The sequence below is a fragment of the Piliocolobus tephrosceles genome, chromosome 12 (assembly GCF_002776525.5).
Source record: "Piliocolobus tephrosceles isolate RC106 chromosome 12, ASM277652v3, whole genome shotgun sequence".
In the NCBI taxonomy this organism is placed as follows: Eukaryota; Metazoa; Chordata; class Mammalia; order Primates; family Cercopithecidae; genus Piliocolobus; species Piliocolobus tephrosceles.
Genome location: NC_045445.1, coordinates 24463721 through 24483655, shown reverse-complemented (window position 1 = coordinate 24483655; position 19935 = coordinate 24463721). Strand labels below are relative to the sequence as shown.

General features: G+C 49.9%; 1 protein-coding gene across 1 annotated transcript in view; it reads left to right on the top strand.

The window, feature by feature from the left end:
- BCORL1 (BCL6 corepressor like 1) overlaps positions 1-19935 on the top strand; it is a 54685-nt gene that overhangs the window by 8841 nt on the left and 25909 nt on the right. The window contains exons 4-8 of the mRNA XM_026452007.1: positions 7-2270; positions 7068-7233; positions 9004-9084; positions 11093-11482; positions 14726-14952. Of these exons, the coding sequence (XP_026307792.1) occupies positions 7-2270; positions 7068-7233; positions 9004-9084; positions 11093-11482; positions 14726-14952 (3128 nt within the window). The remainder of the gene's footprint in view (positions 1-6; positions 2271-7067; positions 7234-9003; positions 9085-11092; positions 11483-14725; positions 14953-19935) is intronic.

Genomic DNA, 19935 nt, shown 5'->3' with positions numbered 1-19935 from the left:
CTCCAGCCCCCACACCCATGCCTGCTGCCACGCCAGCTGCCATTCCCACCTCTGCACCCATCCCGGCCTCCTTCAGTTTGAGTCGAGTGTGCTTTCCTGCAGCTCAGGCACCAGCTATGCAAAAAGTCCCCCTGTCCTTTCAGCCAGGGACAGTGCTGACCCCGAGCCAGCCGCTGGTATATATCCCACCTCCAAGCTGTGGGCAGCCGCTCAGTGTGGCCACACTGCCAACCACTCTAGGGGTCTCCTCCACTCTTACTCTCCCTGTCCTGCCGTCCTACCTGCAGGACAGGTGTCTCCCAGGCGTGCTGGCCTCCCCAGAGCTCCGTTCTTACCCGTACGCATTTTCTGTGGCCCGGCCTCTGACTTCGGATTCCAAGCTGGTGTCTCTGGAGGTGAACAGGCTCCCTTGCACTTCCCCATCCGGTAGCACCACCACCCAGCCTGCACCCGACGGGGTCCCTGGGCCTTTGGCAGATACCTCCCTCGTCACTGCTTCTGCCAAGGTGCTTCCAACTCCACAGCCTCTGCTACCAGCCCCCAGTGGGAGCTCAGCCCCACCACACCCCTCCAAGATGCCCACTGGCACCGAGCAGCAAACAGAAGGGACTTCTGTTACCTTCTCTCCTCTTAAGTCACCGCCACAGCTGGAACGAGAGATGGCCTCTCCACCTGAGTGCAGCGAGATGCCCCTTGATCTGTCCTCCAAGTCCAACCGCCAGAAGCTTCCATTGCCGAACCAGCGCAAGACACCCCCCATGCCTGTGTTGACTCCCGTGCACACCAGCAGCAAGGCCCTCCTCTCCACAGTCCTGTCTAGGTCTCAGCGCACGACCCAGGCTGCCGGCAGCAACGTCACCTCCTGCCTGGGCTCCACTTCCTCACCCTTTGTCATATTTCCTGAGATCGTGAGGAATGGGGACCCGAGCACCTGGGTGAAGAACTCAACCGCGCTGATTAGCACCATTCCTGGCACCTACGTGGGAGTGGCCAACCCAGTGCCTGCATCCCTGCTGCTGAACAAAGACCCCAACCTTGGCATCAACCGTGACCCCCGCCATCTCCCCAAGCAGGAGCCCATCTCCATCATTGATCAAGGAGAGCCAAAGGGCGCTGGTGCCACGTGTGGCAAAAAGGGCAGCCAGGCTGGTGCTGAGGGACAGCCAAGCACAGTGAAACGATACACCCCAGCCCGCATTGCCCCTGGGCTGCCAGGGTGCCAAACCAAGGAACTCTCTTTGTGGAAACCCACGGGGCCGGCAAATATTTATCCCCGGTGTTCAGTCAATGGGAAACCTACCAGTACCCAGGTCCTGCCTGTTGGCTGGTCCCCGTACCACCAGGCGTCTCTGCTTTCCATTGGCATTTCCAGTGCTGGGCAGCTGACCCCCAGTCAGGGGGCGCCCATCAGGCCCACCAGCGTTGTTTCGGAGTTTTCTGGTGTGCCATCTCTCAGCTCCAGCGAAGCCGTGCACGGACTTCCCGAGGGGCAGCCACGGCCTGGGGGCACCTTTGTTCCAGAGCAGGACACTGTTACAAAGAACAAAACTTGCCGGATTGCTGCCAAGCCTTACGAAGAACAAGTCAATCCTGTCCTCTTGACCCTCAGCCCTCAGACCGGGACCCTGGCACTGTCTGTTCAGCCTAGCGGTGGGGACATTCGAATGAATCAGGGGCCTGAGGAATCAGAGAGCCACCTCTGCTCTGACAGCACTCCTAAGATGGAAGGCCCCCAGGGGGCTTGTGGCCTGAAGCTGGCAGGAGACACGAAGCCTAAGAACCAAGTGCTGGCCACCTACATGTCCCATGAGCTGGTCCTGGCCACCCCCCAGAACCTGCCTAAGATGCCTGAGCTGCCTTTGCTACCTCACGACAGCCACCCCAAGGAACTTATCTTGGACGTGGTTCCGAGCAGCAGGAGGGGCTCCAGCACCGAGCGCCCACAGCTTGGAAGCCAGGTGGATCTGGGGCGAGTGAAAATGGAGAAGGTGGATGGTGATGTGGTCTTCAATTTAGCCACCTGCTTCCGGGCTGATGGCCTCCCAGCGGCTCCCCAAAGGGGCCAAGCTGAAGTTCGGGGTAAGGCCGGGCAGGCTCGAGTGAAACAAGAAAGTGTAGGGGTCTTTGCTTGCAAGAACAAGTGGCAGCCAGATGATGTGACGGAATCTCTGCCGCCCAAGAAGACGAAGTGCGGCAAAGAGAAGGACGGCGAAGAGCAGCAGCTGCAGCCCCAAGCCAAGGCCATGGTCCGGAGTTCCCACAGACCCAAGGTGAGTGCCGAGCTAAGGTCCAGGGTGGGGCCGAGGCACTGCTGGTCTACTTCGTGCTGTGGATGGCAACGTCCTGTGACCCCTACCCTGTGACACAGTGCTGCTGGGCAGCTGTGTGAACTGAACGGATTGGAAGGCTTTTGTAAAAGGAATAATGACCTGCTGTCCCCTCCCTAGGTCACATTTTCCATATACGGTGTCTCAGCATGGGGAGAGGCTGGCTTGTAGTTTGTAGGATGTGGGAAATGATTCCGTCCCTGGGGTAGGGAAGCCATTGTCCCAGATGAGGTCGGAAAGCGGAAGAAGGTATTGGTGAGGGAAATCAATGAATAACAGGCTCTTCCTTGAATAACCATTCTTCCTTTTCCTATACTGAGAGAACACTGGCCTTGAGAACTTAGGGATGGGGAGAGCAGGGGCCTCTGACGGGGTTGTTCCTTGCACCGCTGGTGGGGGGCCTGCTTCGGATTTGCTGGGAGCCTTGTGGGGTCAGAGCCAATTTGACTTCTGTGCTAATCCATCAGTTTCCTACCCGCTCAAATGCTTGAGGCAGCGGATTTGGGTTTTGGCCCATTGGGGATTGGATGGGCAAGGAAGGTTGGGTGTCTGGGTGTTGGTCTTAACAGGCTATGGATGGTGGCAGAGTTCTAGGCAAAAAGGTGGGCCAGGAACACTTGATGAGAATCCCGTGGTCCCCCGGAAGGGACCAGAGGCCACTGGTGATCCAAGGAGAATCTTGAAACATTTGAGGATAGGGTTTATTGAAAATCTAGAACAGCTTGAAGTTCTGTTAGCAAGCTTTCAAGTTGGATGTTGATGTACACTAAGGGACAAATTTCTGGCTAGAGTGCTGTGAATTTGTCTGTGGCAAAAGTTTATGGTCTTTTCTGGACCATAGACCATTTTGAAAAGCTAATGAGAGCTATGGACCCTGTCCCCAGAAACGTGACCTCAGAATTTTGCCAATAATTTCAGGAGGTTCATGGACCTGACCTCTGCCCCATCGCCTAAAGCCCACCCAGGGACTCCAGGTTAAGAACCCCTGGGATAGGTGTTTGGGTGGCTTTTAACTCACAAACCTCACAACCACCCTGGTATGTCAGAGACACATGAAGTAGGAACGTGGGTCATGACGCAGTAGAGCATATAACATTTGGCAGGTAACTGCCATCTGCACTCGGTGGTAATAAGAATAATAATTCATGTCGTTAGAGTTGTATTTCTACATATGTTATCTAATCCTTACAGTAACCCTATGAGGTGAATTCTACACCAATCTACAGGTGAGAAAATAAATGAAACAGAGGCTCAGAGAGGATACACTACCCAGTTACACAGCTACTAAATGGCAGAACTAGAATTCAGACTCTGGTCTCTGGTTCCAAAGTCCATGTTCTTCTTCAGCCAGCTATACCATATTATCTTCCACTCTCTTTCTTTCTCTTTTTTTTTTTTTTTTTTTTGAGTCAGGGTCTTGCTCTGTCACCCAGGCTGGAGTGCAGTGGCTCGATGACAGCTCATCGCAGCCTTCACTTTCTGGGCTGAAGCAGTCTCCCACTTCAGCCTCCCAAGTAGCTGGGACCACAGGTGTGTACCACTATACCTGGCTAATTATTTTTTGTAGAGACGAGGTCTCACTATGTTAGCCAAGCTAGTCTCGAACTCCTGGGCTGAAGCAATCCTCCTGCTTCAGTCTCCCAAAGTGCCGGGATTACAGGTGTGAGCCACTGCACCTGACTATCTTCTACTCTCTGCCCGTGGAACTGTTTCACTGAATGTTTTGCAAGTTTTTGTTGCATGGCTGCTGTATGCCAGCCCTTCCCAGGCAAGGGGAATACATCTTCAGGAGGGTGGTATCATAGATTGATGAGGAGTATGCTCCCTGGAGCCAGACACAGAGCCTTGGTTTGAATTTTGGCCCCACCTCTTCCTAGCTGTGTGCTATTAGTCAAGCTACTTAATCTCTATGGCCTTCAGTGTCTTAATCTATACACAAGACAATAATAGTACCTACTCATAGAGTTGTTGTGAAGATTAAATGAGATGATGATATAAAATGTCCACAATAGGCAAATCCACGGAGACAGAAAGTAGACTAGTGGTTGCCTAGGGCTAGGGAGGGTGGAAGAATTGGGGAGTGATTGTTTAATAGGTATTGGGTTTCTATTCAGGGTGATGAAAAAGTTCTGGAGCTAGATAAGTAGGGATGGTTACATAGCTCTATGACTATGCTAAAAACAATTGAATTTTACACTTCAGTGAATTGCATGGTATATCTCAATAAATTATATCTCAGTAAAGCTGTCATTTTGACAACGATTAAAGAATGCAATATACATAAGTGTGTAGAGTAGTACCTGGCACATAGTAGGTGTTCAGTTAGCGTTAGTGGTTGCTGGTATTGTTAGCATTACAAACAAAATAGATGTGGCCCCGCCTCTCATGAAGCTTATGTCTTACTGATGACTCAGTGACAGGTGGGCACTGCTCCATCCTATATTAGATGAACAGTTCAGTGGGCCCACTGTCAAATGCAGAGGGCAGAGAATAAAATTACAAGATCAGGGGCCTGGAAGCAGCTCTTCACAACTGCCTGTAAGGATTTAGTAAATGTCTATTTTTTGGAAGTGCAAATCACTTCATTCTTTTTTACATGCCACCTTCCTGAGAAGGAAACTGTTGATCAGCAAACTAAGATCAGGGGTTTGTTTGAAACAGCCCCTTTCAGGGCTTGGCCAAGAATGAAAATAGTCTCCTGTTGCCAATACCACCTGCCCAAGTCCTCTCGGGATCCTAAAGGGCCTTCTGCATCACCAGCAGAGAGAAAGTTCTGCTTCATTTGGTGTTGGATGTATTTTATTGTCTTCTCATTCCTTGGAAAATTCTTCGGAAAATATTTCAAAACTCTGTTAACCAGAACATTTGTCTCACACAGTCTCCCCATCCTCCCAACTTCATGCATAAGTTGGAGTGTGTGAAATATTTTTATTCCTGACCTCAGGTGATCTGCTCGCCTCAGCTTCCTGAGGTGCTGGGATTGCAGGCTTGAGCCACCGCACCCTGCTAGATGTTCTGTTTTACTTGTTTTTGTCTTAGGAAGTAAAAGTTAATGATCTGTATTTGAAAGAGCCAGCTAAGAATGATATTCAGAAATAAATAGGACATGTTCAAATGTATGTGCATTTGACTTTATTCCCCCTGACTTAAAATAGTTTTTCTCCAGCCATACTTGAAGGTCAGTTTTTAAGCAGCAGTTCCCCATCTTCCTCTTTGCAACCAGTGCTTTCCTCCTCCTAACACTTTGGTTTGTAGGAACTGGCAGCGAGCCAAGGGGGAAACTGAACTTGAATTTTTAGTTCAGGCCTCTGCTGAAAATAAGAAGCAGGAGGAGTTCATGGGATAGGAGGAGTCCTGGAATTTGATGGGTAGCAGTGATTCCCTGTCCCTAGAGAATTAGGAGGCCCCAGCCCCCGAAAATGTTCCATCAGTAAGGTATGTGCCATCCCCTTAGCTGGAGGTACACCACGATAACCTTCCAGCAGGCGAGGCATGGGTCAACTTAGGGAAAAAACAACTCAAGCAAGTTTAACCCTTCCTTTCCTCCTCAGACCTGCTTTTATTGTTCCAACGTTTTGCTTATTCTGCACTCCCTGTATACTAGAATACTGGAAATCCCTACATTGCCCTATTTCTTGTTTAGTGGCACAGAGAGACCTCAAAGCTCATGAGAATACGTGACTGTTAGGCTGAGAGTGTCCTTGCAGTGTGTGAGCACAGCCATTGTGCCTCTTAGATGTGCCAGGCAGTGGGCGTGGGAGAAGCTGAGCTGAAGCAGCCGAGGAAGTGATTCGGGGAAGATAGGTAGTGAGAGCTGATGCCCAGAGGCCTGGGCTGGGGGCCAGGAGCCTTGGGTCCCAGTCCCAGTCCTGGGTCTTTCTCACTGCAAGCACAAATGTGCTAACTTGCGAGTTGGCCTGGTAAGTGGCAGTCCCTGAGCCAGTGGACACATGGGGTTGTGTGTTACCCTGGACAAGTCATTCAACCCTTTGTCTTGGAGCCTCCGTTTTCTTATCTGGTCAGTGGGGATAATGTTAGCTTCTCCTCCCAGGGTTGTGGGGAGGATAAAATCCAATAATAGAGATGAGAGCATTTGGACAAGTTGAAAGTGCTGCAGAGTATAAAGTGGCATTATGAATAATGCCTGGGCCTTTTCACTGGGTTTTATAAATATGAGGATATTTGAATTGCTCTGGTGTCATGTTTTTCTTCTTGCCTTAGTTGGATCTATTTTCTGGTATTAATTTACACGTGAAAAGAGACAATTTTTCTTGAGTTGGCCTGTACTGAGAATTATTTTCAGTTGTTGGTGCAATACCATTCACAGTGAAGTTATTTGAACAATGTAGTCTCCCAACTTGCAGAAGAGGCATTTTGTTTAATGCCGGTCTCTCCATTGGTGTTTGGGTACAGAGAGTATGGGGCCTGACTTTGCACCTTTTAAAATGACTTTGGGTGTTTATTCACTGGCTTGTGAACGCAGACTCTGTAGACCTCTTTAATCTTTAAAGTGATGGGGTGTGGACGCCTACGGGGATTAGCTGGGGCTCTGGACTCAGTCCAAAAGAATCCCCGTCGCCCACTGTGGAAGGCAGCGCACGGCCCCGGCCCCTTGCCCCTGGTCCCCCACTCTGGGCAGCTCATGCCTCTAGGTCAGAAACAGGACACACAGCTCAACCTCGGGAGAGCTTTCTTAAGAAGTGAAACTGGTCTCAGACCTGACCCTCTACCTCTCCACAGTGCCGGAAGCTGCCCAGTGACCCCCAGGAATCCACCAAGAAAAGCCCCAGGGGGGCTTCAGATTCAGGAAAAGAGCACAATGGAGTCAGGGGAAAGCACAAGCACCGGAAGCCGACAAAGCCGGAGTCCCAGTCTCCAGGAAAACGAGCTGACGGCCACGAGGAAGGTAGGCCCCAAGGCCCTGGCCCTCTGGGCTGGGCTGCAGAGGGATCCCCAGGGCACGGTGGTGAGGGCAGAGGGCCTCAGGCGCTGACTCCTTCACTCTGGAAAAGTGAGACTTCTTCAGTGTGGAAAGAAGATATGATTGACCCCTCTGAAGTCTAAGGTGAGCGAGCAAGGATCAGGGGCCCCTTCTGCTCCCCCTGGGCGCTAGAATAAGGCTGAAGGAAGTGGTTTTCAGACACAAACACCAGGCCCACAGCACAGTAGCCGACCCATTTCCCCGCGATGGGTCTAGGCTCAAAGAAACAAGTTTAAGGAGAATTTAGACAAAAACCACAGAATGGGGGTTCATTATGCTGTCTTCTTTGAGTATACTGGAAAACTGCCATTCTGAAAAGATGGAAATCAATAGTTAGCTAGTTAGCTAGGAGAGTTTAGAGAAATCTTAAACGTTTATTGTCACTTAGGGACACACAGAATGTTTGGGATGAAAGGGCTGGTATGTGTCCCTAACCTGTCCGTTTTGCCACTAATAGTTTCTGGGCACCCTTATCAGGGAGAGAATCCCCAGCATTTCTGAGCATAGGAGTCCAGGTTCATGGTCTTGCCCATCTGACACGACTATGACCTGCCTCTTCTGGTCTATTTTGTTTTGTTTTGTTTTGTTTTTTGTTTTGTTTTTTTGTTTTGAGACAGAGTCTCGCTTTGTTTCCCAGGCTAGAGGGAGTTCAGTGGCACAGTCTCGGCTCACTGCAGCCTCAACCTCCTGAGCTCAAGTGATCCTCCCACCTCAGCCTCCTGAGTAGCTGGGACCACAGGCATGTGCTAGCTACTCACAAACATCTGGCTGATGTTTGTAGTTTTTGAAGAGATGGGGTTTCACCACGTTTCCCAGGCTGGTCTTGAACTCCTGGGCTCGAGCTATCTCCCTGCCTCAGCCTCCCAAAGTGTTGGGCTTACAGGCGTCAGCTACCGCATCCGGCCTGATCTGTTCTTAGCCGTTTTTCTCTATTCACTGTCGCCTTGTTCCCATCTTCCCGCCTCACTCAATCCTCCAAGATTCACTGAGGTTGCCCTCCTCTGTGACCTGCTCCAGCTCAGTTAGAACTTTTTCTTTTTTTTTTTTTTTTTTTTTTTTGAGATGGAGTCTCACTCTGTCACCCAGGCTGGAGTGCAGTGGCGCAATCTCGGCTCACTGCAAACTCTGCATCCCGGGTTCAAGTGATTCTCCTTCCTCAGCCTCCCGAGTATCTGGGACTACATGTAGGTGAGCGCCACCATGCCCGGTGAATTTTTGTATTTTTAGTAGAGGCAGGGTTTCACCATGTTGGTCGTCCTGGTCTCGATCTCCCGACCTCAGGTGATCCACCCATCTCGGCCTCCCAAAGTGCTGGGATTACAGGCATGAGCTACCATGCCCAGCAGAACTTTGTTGAGGTGCAGCAACCTCAGAGTCCTAAGGGCAGTGGGGCCTCCTACTTTCCTACTTTCTGGCACACCATCAAATTGATACTGTGCACTGCCTTTTCTGGTATCAGCAAAAGTGACCAAACTCCCAGTTTTTAGAAACCACCTGGAAACATGCATTGTTTACAAGAGACACATATGTGATGGTCATGTAAGGGGACCAAATAAATGTAACCCAGAGTAACCACAGGGTAAACACAAACTTTTTCTCAATCTTTCCCCCTGAGCCTTATAGGTGGGCTTTCTGGTCTTTAGGCTTTGATTGTAACATTGCTGCCTTCTGTCTCCAAACCACACATCACTCCAGGTTCCTTGGAAAAGAAAGCAAAGAGCAGTTTCCGTGACTTTATTCCTGTGGTTCTGAGCACCCGCACGCGCAGTCAGTCTGGTGAGTGAGACTAAGGTGATGGCCCCTCTAGGCATCTTCTATGAAAAGAGTGATCGAAATTTGGTTGAGCAGTTTTACCATGGGCCCAGGTGTCGAGTTGGGAATTTGATTCGCTGTGCCACAATGCCCAGCTCCTTGCAGAGATAAGAGAGCCCTGGGTGGGGGCAGGGGACAAATAGTCCTCAAATATTGCCCACTGTTTGAGGACTGTTTGTTCAACTTTTCAGAGCAGGAATTTGACATCTCTTGTTGGGAGCTGATGGTGGAAAGAGCTAAGGCCTGTGCCACTCAGGAAAGCCTGTTCAACTCCAAGCTTTGGCACTTCGTCATTACTGGGGCCAATCTCAGGCACAGACTTTTAACTTTTGACGTTGGTCTTAATGCCCTGTGTGACAGGCATCCTCAAAATTGGAAAAGTCATTGAATTGTCAGGGCTGGCAGAATCACATTTGGCTCCCTGAATTTGTATTGGTCAACCTCCAGGGACTAAAAGAAGCTAGCCCTTTCTAGCCACCACTACCTTCTGCTAGCCTCCACACTGGTATCCAGGGCTGGAGATGGTTGCCCCGTTCACCCAATTTCCATGCAAATTGGATAGAATGGGGAAGCAAGGTATAGTGTAAACTCAGTTATCTGACATTCTATTAACTAGCACCTTAGCACATGGCAAGTGAGGCGGTAATTGGGGCTCATAATGATGGCCTGGAGGCCTTGCAAAATCCTGAAGTGTCCTCTGAATTATCAAAGAGCAATTACATTACAGCCAGTTCCATTTTAGTGTTAAACACATTGTACTGTATTTGATTCTTTGGAAATTGGTGATTCCTTTGTGATCTCTATGATGATTCTGTATTAACCAGAATATTAGATTAACCAGAACACTTTGTTTTGCCTGGCCTCTATAACGGAAAGTGTGCTGCTATTTGCTGTCTTTTAGCAGTCTGACTAACTTGAAGCTTTGGTCAAGGGCTACTTACTCTATTTGCCTCAAACCATTTCTTTCTTCTGCTGACCTTGCGTGGGTCTGGGGACTGTTGAGTTAATAGCTGGGCCTTGGGAGAAAGATGGTGGTATCTCACAGCTGCTTCCGAGGAGGAAGGTGTCAAATCTCCTGTAGTGTGAAACCAGGCCAATTTAGGATGTACTTTTGTTGTTAGCAGAGTTGAAGGAAAGAGTGGAGAGAGAAAATGGCCTCTTGGCAAGGTGGCTGAGGAAGGCAGGAAAGGTATCATCCATCCTGGGGTGGTGGAGGAGGAGGGGGAAGCGCTTGCCCAGCAGTGAGGAACAGCTACAACCCGGTGGAGGGAGGCGCCTGGGAGGAAGCTCCACCCCTGAACTCTTGGCAAGTCAGGAGGAGGTGGGGTCAATTTAAGGGAAGTGGGCGTGCCTGGGTGCATTTGGGCGTGACCCAACCAGACTCTCACAGATCACAGGAAAGGGACTCCTTCTTGCTTTGCTTTTCTTGAGACTCTTCTCTTGTGATGATTCTGCTTGGCCTGGGTGGCTCTGTCCCCAAGATTGGCGGTGCCACAAAAGGAGTATGTCCTCCCTTGCCCTGTCTGAGACCTCAATTGCCCTCTCCTAGCCCCTGATTTCCCAGGGACCTGTGGCCCTCTCCTGCCCTTCACAAAATACTTGGCACCTTATAAGAGCTAAGCAAGCGTTTTGGGTGTGAATTCAGGTAACACTGTAACGTGGATGAGTAAGGGTGTGTGTTTTTAATACTTGATGTTGTCTGGTATATTGGACTTTGTAAAGCACATATGCGTGAAAGATCTTATTTGAGCCTCAAAACAGCCCTGTGAGGTCAGTAAGGGGAGAACAGTATCCCCATTTTATAGATGAGGAGACTGCACTGAAGGAACTTTCCCGAAGGGTACAGCTTATTACTGGCAGAGCCTGAACTTGAACCCAGACCTTCAAACTCCTAGTCCAGGGCATTCACTTCGACACCATGCTTTGTCCTTTGAAGAAGTACCTGACCATCCTCTGTACATCCCGTCCACAGGAAGCATCTGTAGCTCCTTTGCTGGCATGGCAGACAGTGACATGGGAAGCCAGGAAGTCTTCCCCACAGAAGAAGAAGAAGAGGTAACCCCCACCCCAGCTAAGCGTCGAAAGGTGAGAAAGACCCAACGGGACACCCAGTATCGCAGCCATCATGCCCAGGACAAGTCTCTGCTGAGCCAGGGTCGAAGGCACCTGTGGCGAGCCCGAGAAATGCCCTGGAGGACAGAGGCTGCCCGGCAAATGTGGGACACCAATGAGGAGGAGGAGGAAGAGGAGGAGGAGGGCCTGCTGAAGAGGAAGAAACGAAGACGGCAGAAGAGCCGAAAATATCAGACTGGGGAGTACCTGACGGAGCAAGAAGATGAGCAGCGGCGGAAAGGGAGAGCAGGTAAGGCTGGCCAGGGGCTCTGCTGTCGCCGCAGCCTGTTTGGCTTCTGGGAACCCTCGGGCATCTCTACGCCAGCCAAAGGCTTCGGGACCCAGAGAAACCCGGTGCTATGATCTCCAGCTGCCAGAGGGGGTCACTCAACTCCAGCTCCCAGCCTTTGGCTTTGGGTTGATGTTGAATGAGTTCGGATTGGCCTGCAGGTGAGCGGAGGACATGAAGGCCCAAGCCCTCCAGTTTCTTATAGAAGTCTGAACCTGTGGGCAAGGCCGCGGTGACATCCTTGGCATGGGACAACTGGATACCAGGGAGTTCTCTGGTTGGCTTGAGGGAGTCGAGTCTTTTGGGAGGACGGGTTCTCTCTCCTAGAATCTTGGGTTCAAGAAGACAGAGGGCATCGGCTGCCTTGCCTGGGATACTTGCAGCCTCTAAGCTAAAAAGAAGTCCAGTGGGTTCTTCAAACCAACAGAAGAACTTCAAGTAGAAACGGGCACAGCATTGCTTTATCCGTTAAAGCCACAGTGATTATTCAGAGACGGAGTGAAGCTTTGAGGTGACCCAAAGTGGCATCTTTTTTGTTGGACCTGAGTTAAGAAGGCAGGCAGCCCAAAGAGAAAACCAGGCTTTCTCTGATCACATCAAATGCTGTGATATACCATCCTGGAGGCACAGACTGTCACAAGACGCTAGTATCAGTATGTTCCACTGAGTACTGTTCAGGCCCATTCCTATAGTGGATTTCTAAATGAGCAAAAAGCACATCTCTGGGTTTTATAAGAACACCTCTGTCTCTCACTCTCGTTCTCTCACCTCTACCCTGGAAGCAGCAATTGATTGCCTCCTATAATGTATTCATCCTGAGCTGCCAGTAAACATCCGCTGTCTCCTTTTTAGCTAAAACCGAATAACCTCATATTGAGTGGGTAGTAGATTCCAGGTTTGCTATAATGCAAAGACGGCTTAACCTCATTTCTGGCTCTGTTTAAGTGGAGATATATATGATACCCATCTCTACGTTCAAGAGAGTAATTGAGCTAATTTTCATCAACTATGTGACAGAGTGGGAACAATTTTCTCTTCTTCTGCTAGAGCAATAATAGATTGGTCAGGAATAAGTTGTCAAGCTGTTGGCCTCAGCCACTTGTGTTAGGATGAAGAGGAGCTTTTGTGTATCACCTAATCTTCTCTAATGGCACCTGGTTTCCTAGCATGGAAGCTTCCTGTGGAACGTATTGGCGCTTGGAACCAGAAGGACCTTCAAGGTTGCCTGGTCCAGTTTGCCACCCAATGCAGAGATAGAGATCTCCACAGCATTCTTGACAGGTAGCCAGCCTTTTCATGAACACACCTCCAGTAATGCAGAGAACACCACCAATGAAGGCATCCTACTTGATTTGGGGGGGAGCTCCAGTTGTTGGAAAGTAGGTCATTCTTCCTCCATGGATGTGTCTAAGGGTTTTGCATTGAGGCAGCTGGATTTGGCACGTGGTCTGGTCACTTTCCTCCAGATCTGATGATGGCATCTTCGTGCAGGAATTTGGCAAAGGCCAAAATGAGGCAGGATACACTTCTGTCTGAGCCTCCTGACTTTCTTTTCATCCTGGTTTTGGATATGTCCCGTCTTGACCTGCGGAGCAGGTAGGCAGAGCCACTTCCACTCACACACCTGCCACCTCCACTCTCTGGTCCTTTGTAGGCTACTATAAAGCCTTCACTTCTCTGCAATTGAATAAACACCCGAGCCTGCCCTGCCCTGGATAAACAAGGTGGGCTGTTTCTTTGCCTGTAGCATTGAACGCTGTAATATGACTTCTTCATACTTCCTGGAGTCCTCACAAGGCATGGTTCTGTTCCTTCCTCTTTTGCCTCAGCCCAAATGTGTTGCGTCGAAAGCCCGAGTTTAGAACACTCTGATTGGAAGTGCTATTAGAGACCGTGTAGTACAGCAATTCCTGGACAGGCTATGAGGCCTCACTAGTGGGCTGAGGCTAGTTGGGAGAAAGGGCTGGCATGACAGCTGGCCTTCTAGGAACTGTGCATAAGCTGCAGCCAACTCCTCATGCTGGAATGATGGCTCCCACATCTGGATCTGCCTTTGGTAATGTCACATGTGAGAGCCCATGTCAGGGTTGGGGGAGGAGAGTTGAGAACTCTTCAATCTCAGTCCCTTCACTTCACCAATCGCTAGGCATGGTGTTCATTTCGTGGGGAGGAAAACACACGGGCATGGGTCCACCTCAAGAGCTTGTGCTTAAATAACAGAATAATGATGCCTTACTTGTTATAACACTTTTTGAAAGGGATTTTGCATGTATTACTTTATTTCATTCTCATACCACTCTTGTGATGTAGATTATATTCTCCCCATTTTACAGATATGGCAACTGAGGCTCAGAGCAATTAGGACTTGAGCCCAGCCAATCACACAATTGACGGCCAAGCCAAGCAGCACTAATCTTGAGAGATGAGGCTAAACACACAATCAGTCGCCCCTACACACAGGGTTAGGACAGACCCTGTGGGATGAAGCTCTTGATAATGGAGTTCCCGGCAGGCCTTTTTGAAATTAGAATGTGCTTTGTTCAGCAAGCTGTGGCTAAATTAGAGATGTTACTGGTGTGTTCTAGTGACACCAGTGACTTGATTTTCACCCAGAAAGGGCAGCAGGTTTCTGCCCTTGACTGCCAGCTAAGTAGGCTCATGGTGCCTTCTAGTTTCAGGGAGTTCCTGTAGCTTTGATTTTTGTGTCCTCGGAGAGTGACAAATGGGGCAGTCAGGTGAGTAGAGCTGAGGCCATGAAGGCAGCCTTCTACCTTTTCCTCCCTGTTCCCCATGTACTTGATACTTAATGTCAGCAGGACCGCCAGATTTGCTTTCATACGGGACTGGAGAAAGAGACAAAGGGAATGAGGAAAAAAGTGAAAAGAAATTCTGATTTGCTCTGGGTAAAATCCTGTTAAAATTACCCTCATCTTAGGGCTAGCCAGATGGGCCGCCCCCTGCTGGTAGGGCTGGGAGCTGTCTCCTGCTTGTAGAGGAGGGACTTCGATGTTGAGGTATGGTGTGTTCATTCAAGAAGCATTTAGTGGAATAGTCAGCACTGCACTAGATATCGATAGCTGATAGTTATACAACTTTGCACTGCAGTTCTAATCCCAAAGTCCTCCGATTCATCTTAGAGGAAGGCATTGCTTTTCTGTGTTTCATTTCTTTGACGTCCGTTCTTTTCCTGTTTCTTGCCTTCAGATTTAAAGGCCCGTAAGCAGAAGACTTCCTCCTCCCAAAGTTTGGAGCACCGCCTCAGGAACAGGAACCTTCTCTTGCCCAACAAAGCCCAGGGGATCTCAGATTCACCAAATGGTTTCCTCCCAAATAACCTGGAGGAGCCAGCCTGCCTTGAAAATTCAGAAAAGCCATCGGGAAAACGAAAGTGCAAGACCAAGCACATGGCAACCGTCTCAGAAGAGGTAAAGGTGCGTAGCCATCAAAGGGTATTGTATAAGGTGTGTGTGTGGGAGGTGGGCAGAGGAGGCAGGAGGGAGGGAGGGGTAGGGGGCTTTGGGGAGGATCAAATTAACCCATATTTAGTAAGGCATTCTCAAACTAGTTCTCGAAGGGTTGGGGGTGGTTTTGAAGAATGGGAACTAAAGTTATAGTTAACTATAATTTCTGGCCCATGATGGCTTTTCCTCTACAATCTTTAGATCTTCTTTGAGTTAAGAAAGAATTAAAGAATATGGCAGGATGTTAGCCTGAGTAGCTTGTTAACATCCAATCAAGAAGCTTTTGTCTGGGTTTAACTTACTGGAAACCATGGGACATTCTGAGTCAATCAAGGTAGAAAACAACTTGTTAGGAGGAAGGATTGTAAGGTCCAGACAAAGGTTGATTGAGGGTAAGGCTGAAGAAATTCCACTGGGGCCCAGGTTCTAGCTACTCCTCCCCTCCCCTGCTCCCCAGTTCGTTAGCTTCTCATGGAAGCATAGGAGCCAGTGAGTGGGCAGTTACCAGTCAACAGCCAGGCAAGCATTCCTAAAACCCTCATCCCAAATCAACATCTCTTTTGGGTCTGATGTTCATGCCACTGGTGTTAGGTTGCATGTTGTAACCTTAGAAAAAATCAGTCCTCAACCTGGGTGAACTTTACATTTGAGAGAAGTGAGGGTCCAGGGTCAAATGTATACTCATAATATGTATTTGTCATTGACAGCCAAAAACAAAAGCCCATCTTCAGCTTGTTTTGGTGGTCGTGATCCTTCTTTTTTTCTCTCTCTCTCACTCTTTTTTGAGAGAGAGTCATGCGCTGTCACCCAGATTGGAGTGCAGTGGCACGATCTCGGCTCACTGCAACCTGCGCCTCCCAGATTCAAGCGATTCTTGTGCCTCAGCCTTGTGAGTAGCTGGGATTACAGGCGCCTGCCACCACGCCCAGCTATTTTTTGTATTTTTAGGACAAAAATACAAAAAATCACCATGTTGGCCAGGCTGATCTCAAACTCCTGAGCTCGAGTGATCTGCCTGACTTGGCCTCCCAAAGTGCTGGAATTACAGCCGTGAACCATCACGCCTAGTGCTTTGGTGGTCATGATTCTTACTGGGATCCCCGAATGGCACTGGCAAGCGATGGGAGCCCCAGGTGCTCGTCTCCCCTCCTTTCCCCTTACCCCTCCCAGAACCTCTTTCCAGCTCAGACAAGACTGAAGCTTATTTCCTCATCTTGAAGAACGGAGCTGCTGCCTCTTGCCCTTTCTGTCTCACAAGGGTGCTTGGGGGAACAAAGGAAGCAATGTCTGTGACAGGCTTTGATAACCATAAAGTACTCTCCGAGGGTTGCTGTGCATCATTGTGCTTCTGGCGGAAGCAAGAATGAGGGAATAGAAGCATGGCATGGCAGGGTAGCAGCGTTCATTCCCTTGACCGCCCAGAGTGGGAGGACAGGGGCCCAGGGGAAGAGCAGGGAACTCTGGTCTGTGCCAAGCAGTTCATTCACATTATCGCTCTTAATTCCCACAGTGGCACTTGGGAGATAGGCACCTTTATTATACTCATTTTGTAGTGAGGAAACTGAGGCTCAAGGAGGTTAAGGGACTGGTGCGAGGTTACTGGGTGGTCCTGAGTGATGCAGTTGGGATGTGAAATAGGTCTGTCTGCCTCTGGAGCCCTGGCTCGTTCCATATGTCTCTCAGGCTCTGAATGGGTGGCTTCTGTTTGTATCCGGGAGACACTGGGGGAGGGGGGCAGTTGGACAGAAAATGCCACCACCACAAACTGCACTGGGAAAAGGTGGGCGTCACAGGCTCCTGCTTCCCCTCCCCTTCCCCCGTTCCTCCCCAGACACTCAGATGGATGGCCCCAGCCCACACAAAGGTAACCAGCGCCCGAGAGTCAGCAGCACACTCACATGCTTCTGTCTGGTTATTCTGCCTGGCAGTGTGTCTGCTGCAGTGTTCTCCTGGAGAGGATTTTGCCCCTCCCCATGACCTTCCTTTCCCCCTCCCACCTTCCTTTCTCTCCCAGCCACCACCACCTGCTCCAGTTGCCCCCATGGCATGGGGCTTTGTAGCAGGAAGCAAGGGTGGGGGAGGGTGGGGAACGCTCCTGCAACACTAAAAGTGGGGCATTGGCCAAGGGCTTCTTCCCACAGGGGCTCAGAGCCAGGGGGAAGGAGAGGGGGAGGGGTCCCCCCACTTGTTCTTGCTCCTCCCCTTCCCAGGCAACTTGCCTCGCTGCTGCTCTCTGGCAACTTTGGCCCCCAGAAAGGAGAGTCACCCTTTGGTTCCTGGCTTGGCTTAGCGAAACCCTGGTACTTTACCCAGCATCCTCCAGTCCTGCCATTGTACACTCTATCCTCCTGGAGATAAAGCAGCATTGTGCCCTCATAGCTAGTGCCTTCCTGCTAGGGTTTGTACCTCTCTGCCCTTTCAGGATGGGGACTGATCATGGCTTCTCGCTGTCTTGGGATTGACCAGAGGAAACAAATGCCCCGAGCCCTCATCTTCTCTTCTCTACTGCTCCTTCCCTGACTCGATATCTTTTTAGGCAACTGTTCTGGCCATCCAGGGCTCTGTATACAGCTGGCTTGAAACAGGTCAACAAACATTTGTTGTAATAATGTGGCCAGGTGTGGTGGTTCATGCCTGTAATCCCAGCACTTTGGGAGGCTGAAGCAGGTGGATCACTTGAGATCAGCAGTTTGAGAGCAGCCTGGGCAACATGGTGAAACCTCGTCTCTACTAAAAGTACAAACATTACCCGGGCGTGGTGGTGGGTGCCTTTAGTCCCAGCTACTTGGGAGGCTGAGGCAGGAGAATTGCTTGAAGGCAGTGAGCCGAGATTGTGCCATTACACTCCAGCCTGGGTGACAGAGCGAGACTCTGTCTCAAAAAATAAATAAATAAAATAATAATAATAATGTGTCCAGCCCTGAGTTAAGTGCTGTAAGGAACAGAAAAATGATGACAATATGAACCCTGTCCCCAAGGAGCTTAAAATCTAGCAGGAGAGGTGAGACTTATGCATGAAACTGGATGGAAAGAAGAAAGTGAGGCATCAGATTACGTGGTTCAGACTTGGTATTCTGGCTACACAAAGGAAGAGGGCCTAGAGTGTTGTGGAATATGGTAGAAGACAGAGGATTGAAGTGAGACCTTGATGTTCTGAGGGGTTTGGATAAGTCGGAAATACTAGTTATCTATTGGGGTATAACAAATGACTACACAACTTAGCAGCTTTACACAACAATAAGCATATGTTATCTCACACAGTTTCTTGGGGTCAGGGATTCAGGGGCTTAGCTAGACCTGGCTTGGGATCTCTCGTGAGGTTGCAGTCAGGTGTCAGCCAGGGCAGTATTCCTCTGAGGGCATGACTGGAGGATCTACTGCTGGGGTAGTTTGCTCGAATGGCTGGCATATTGATGCTGGTTGTTGGCAGGAGGCCTCCTCTCCCTGCCCCATGGATCTCTCCAACGGGCTGCTCAAGGGTCCCCAGGACACGGCAGCTGGCTTTCCCTACAGCGAGTGATCCAAAAGACAGCACGGCAGAAACCACAGTGTCTTTTAGACCCTAGCCTCAGAAGGCACCTACTGTCATTTCTGCAGTCTCCTGTTGGTTACACGGGTCAGCCCTACTTACTGTAGGAGGAGGGTACATAAGAGCATGAAGATCGGGGGATCATTGGGGCCATCTTAGAGGCTGACTCCCACAGTCTACCCTCTGGCCTTCCCCAGTGATTCCTGTCTCTCCCACATGCAAAGTATGCCACCTCTCCCAGTGCCCCCAAAGCTTCATCCAATTATAGCATCAACTCCAGGTTGAGAATCTCTTTTATTTATTTATTTATTATTATTTTTTGAGATGGAGTTTCACTCTTGTTGCCCAGGCTGGAATGTAATGGCTCTATCTGGGCTCACTGCAACCTCCGCCTCCCAGGTTCAAGTAATTCTCCTGCCTTAGTCTCCTGAATAGCTGGGATTACAGGTACCTGCCACCACTCCCGACTAATTTCTTTGTACTTTTAGTAGAGATGGGGTTTCACCATGTTGGCTAGGCTAGACTCGAACTCCTGACATCAGGTTATCCACCCACTTCAACTTCCCAAATTGCTGGGATTACAGGTGTGAGCCACCATGCCTGGCATTTTTTTCTTTCTTTCTTTTTTTTTTTTTTTTTTTGAAACAGAGTCTCACTCCGTCACCCAGGCTGGAGTGCAGTGCTGCAATCTTGGCTTACTGCAACCTCTCCCTCCCGGGCTGAAGCGATTCTCATGCTTCAGCCTCCCGAGTAGCTGGGACTACAGGCGTGCACCACCACGCCCAGCTCATTTTTTGTATTTTTAGTAGAGACTGAGTTTCACTGTGTTGGCCAGGCTGGTCTTGAACTCCTGTCCTCAACTGATCTGCCTGCCTTAGCCTCCCAAACTGCTGGGATTACAGGCATGAGCCACCACTCCCAGCCTCTCCTAGTGTTTTGTGAGCACCTACCCTGTTCACTGTTCATTATTTCAAAGACCCTGCAAGGAAGAAAATGGGGCTCAGAGAGGGAGGGCCTTGCCCCAGATCTTGTAGCTAGGGGATGGCAGAGACAAGGTTCAAACCCAGGTCTGCCTTAGATCTTTCTGCCACCCCAGGGGGGTCTGAGTATGATATGGGGACACAGCGTGATGGAAGATGGGAACATTCTGTGAGGGCTGGATGTGGAAGGAAGGTTTTTGCTATAAGTGTGAAGCTTTAGCAGCTGTGACTAGTCAAAGATAGCTGGCCTGGCATGGTGGCTCATGCCTGTAATCCCAGCACTTTGGGAGGCCAAGACAGGCGGATCACTTGCAGTCAGGAGTTCGAGACCAGCCTGGCCAATATGGCAAAACCCTGTCTCTACTAAAAATGCAAAAATTAGCTGGGCGTGGTGGCACATGCCTGTAATCCCAGCTACTCAGGAGGCTGAGGGAGGAGAATCCC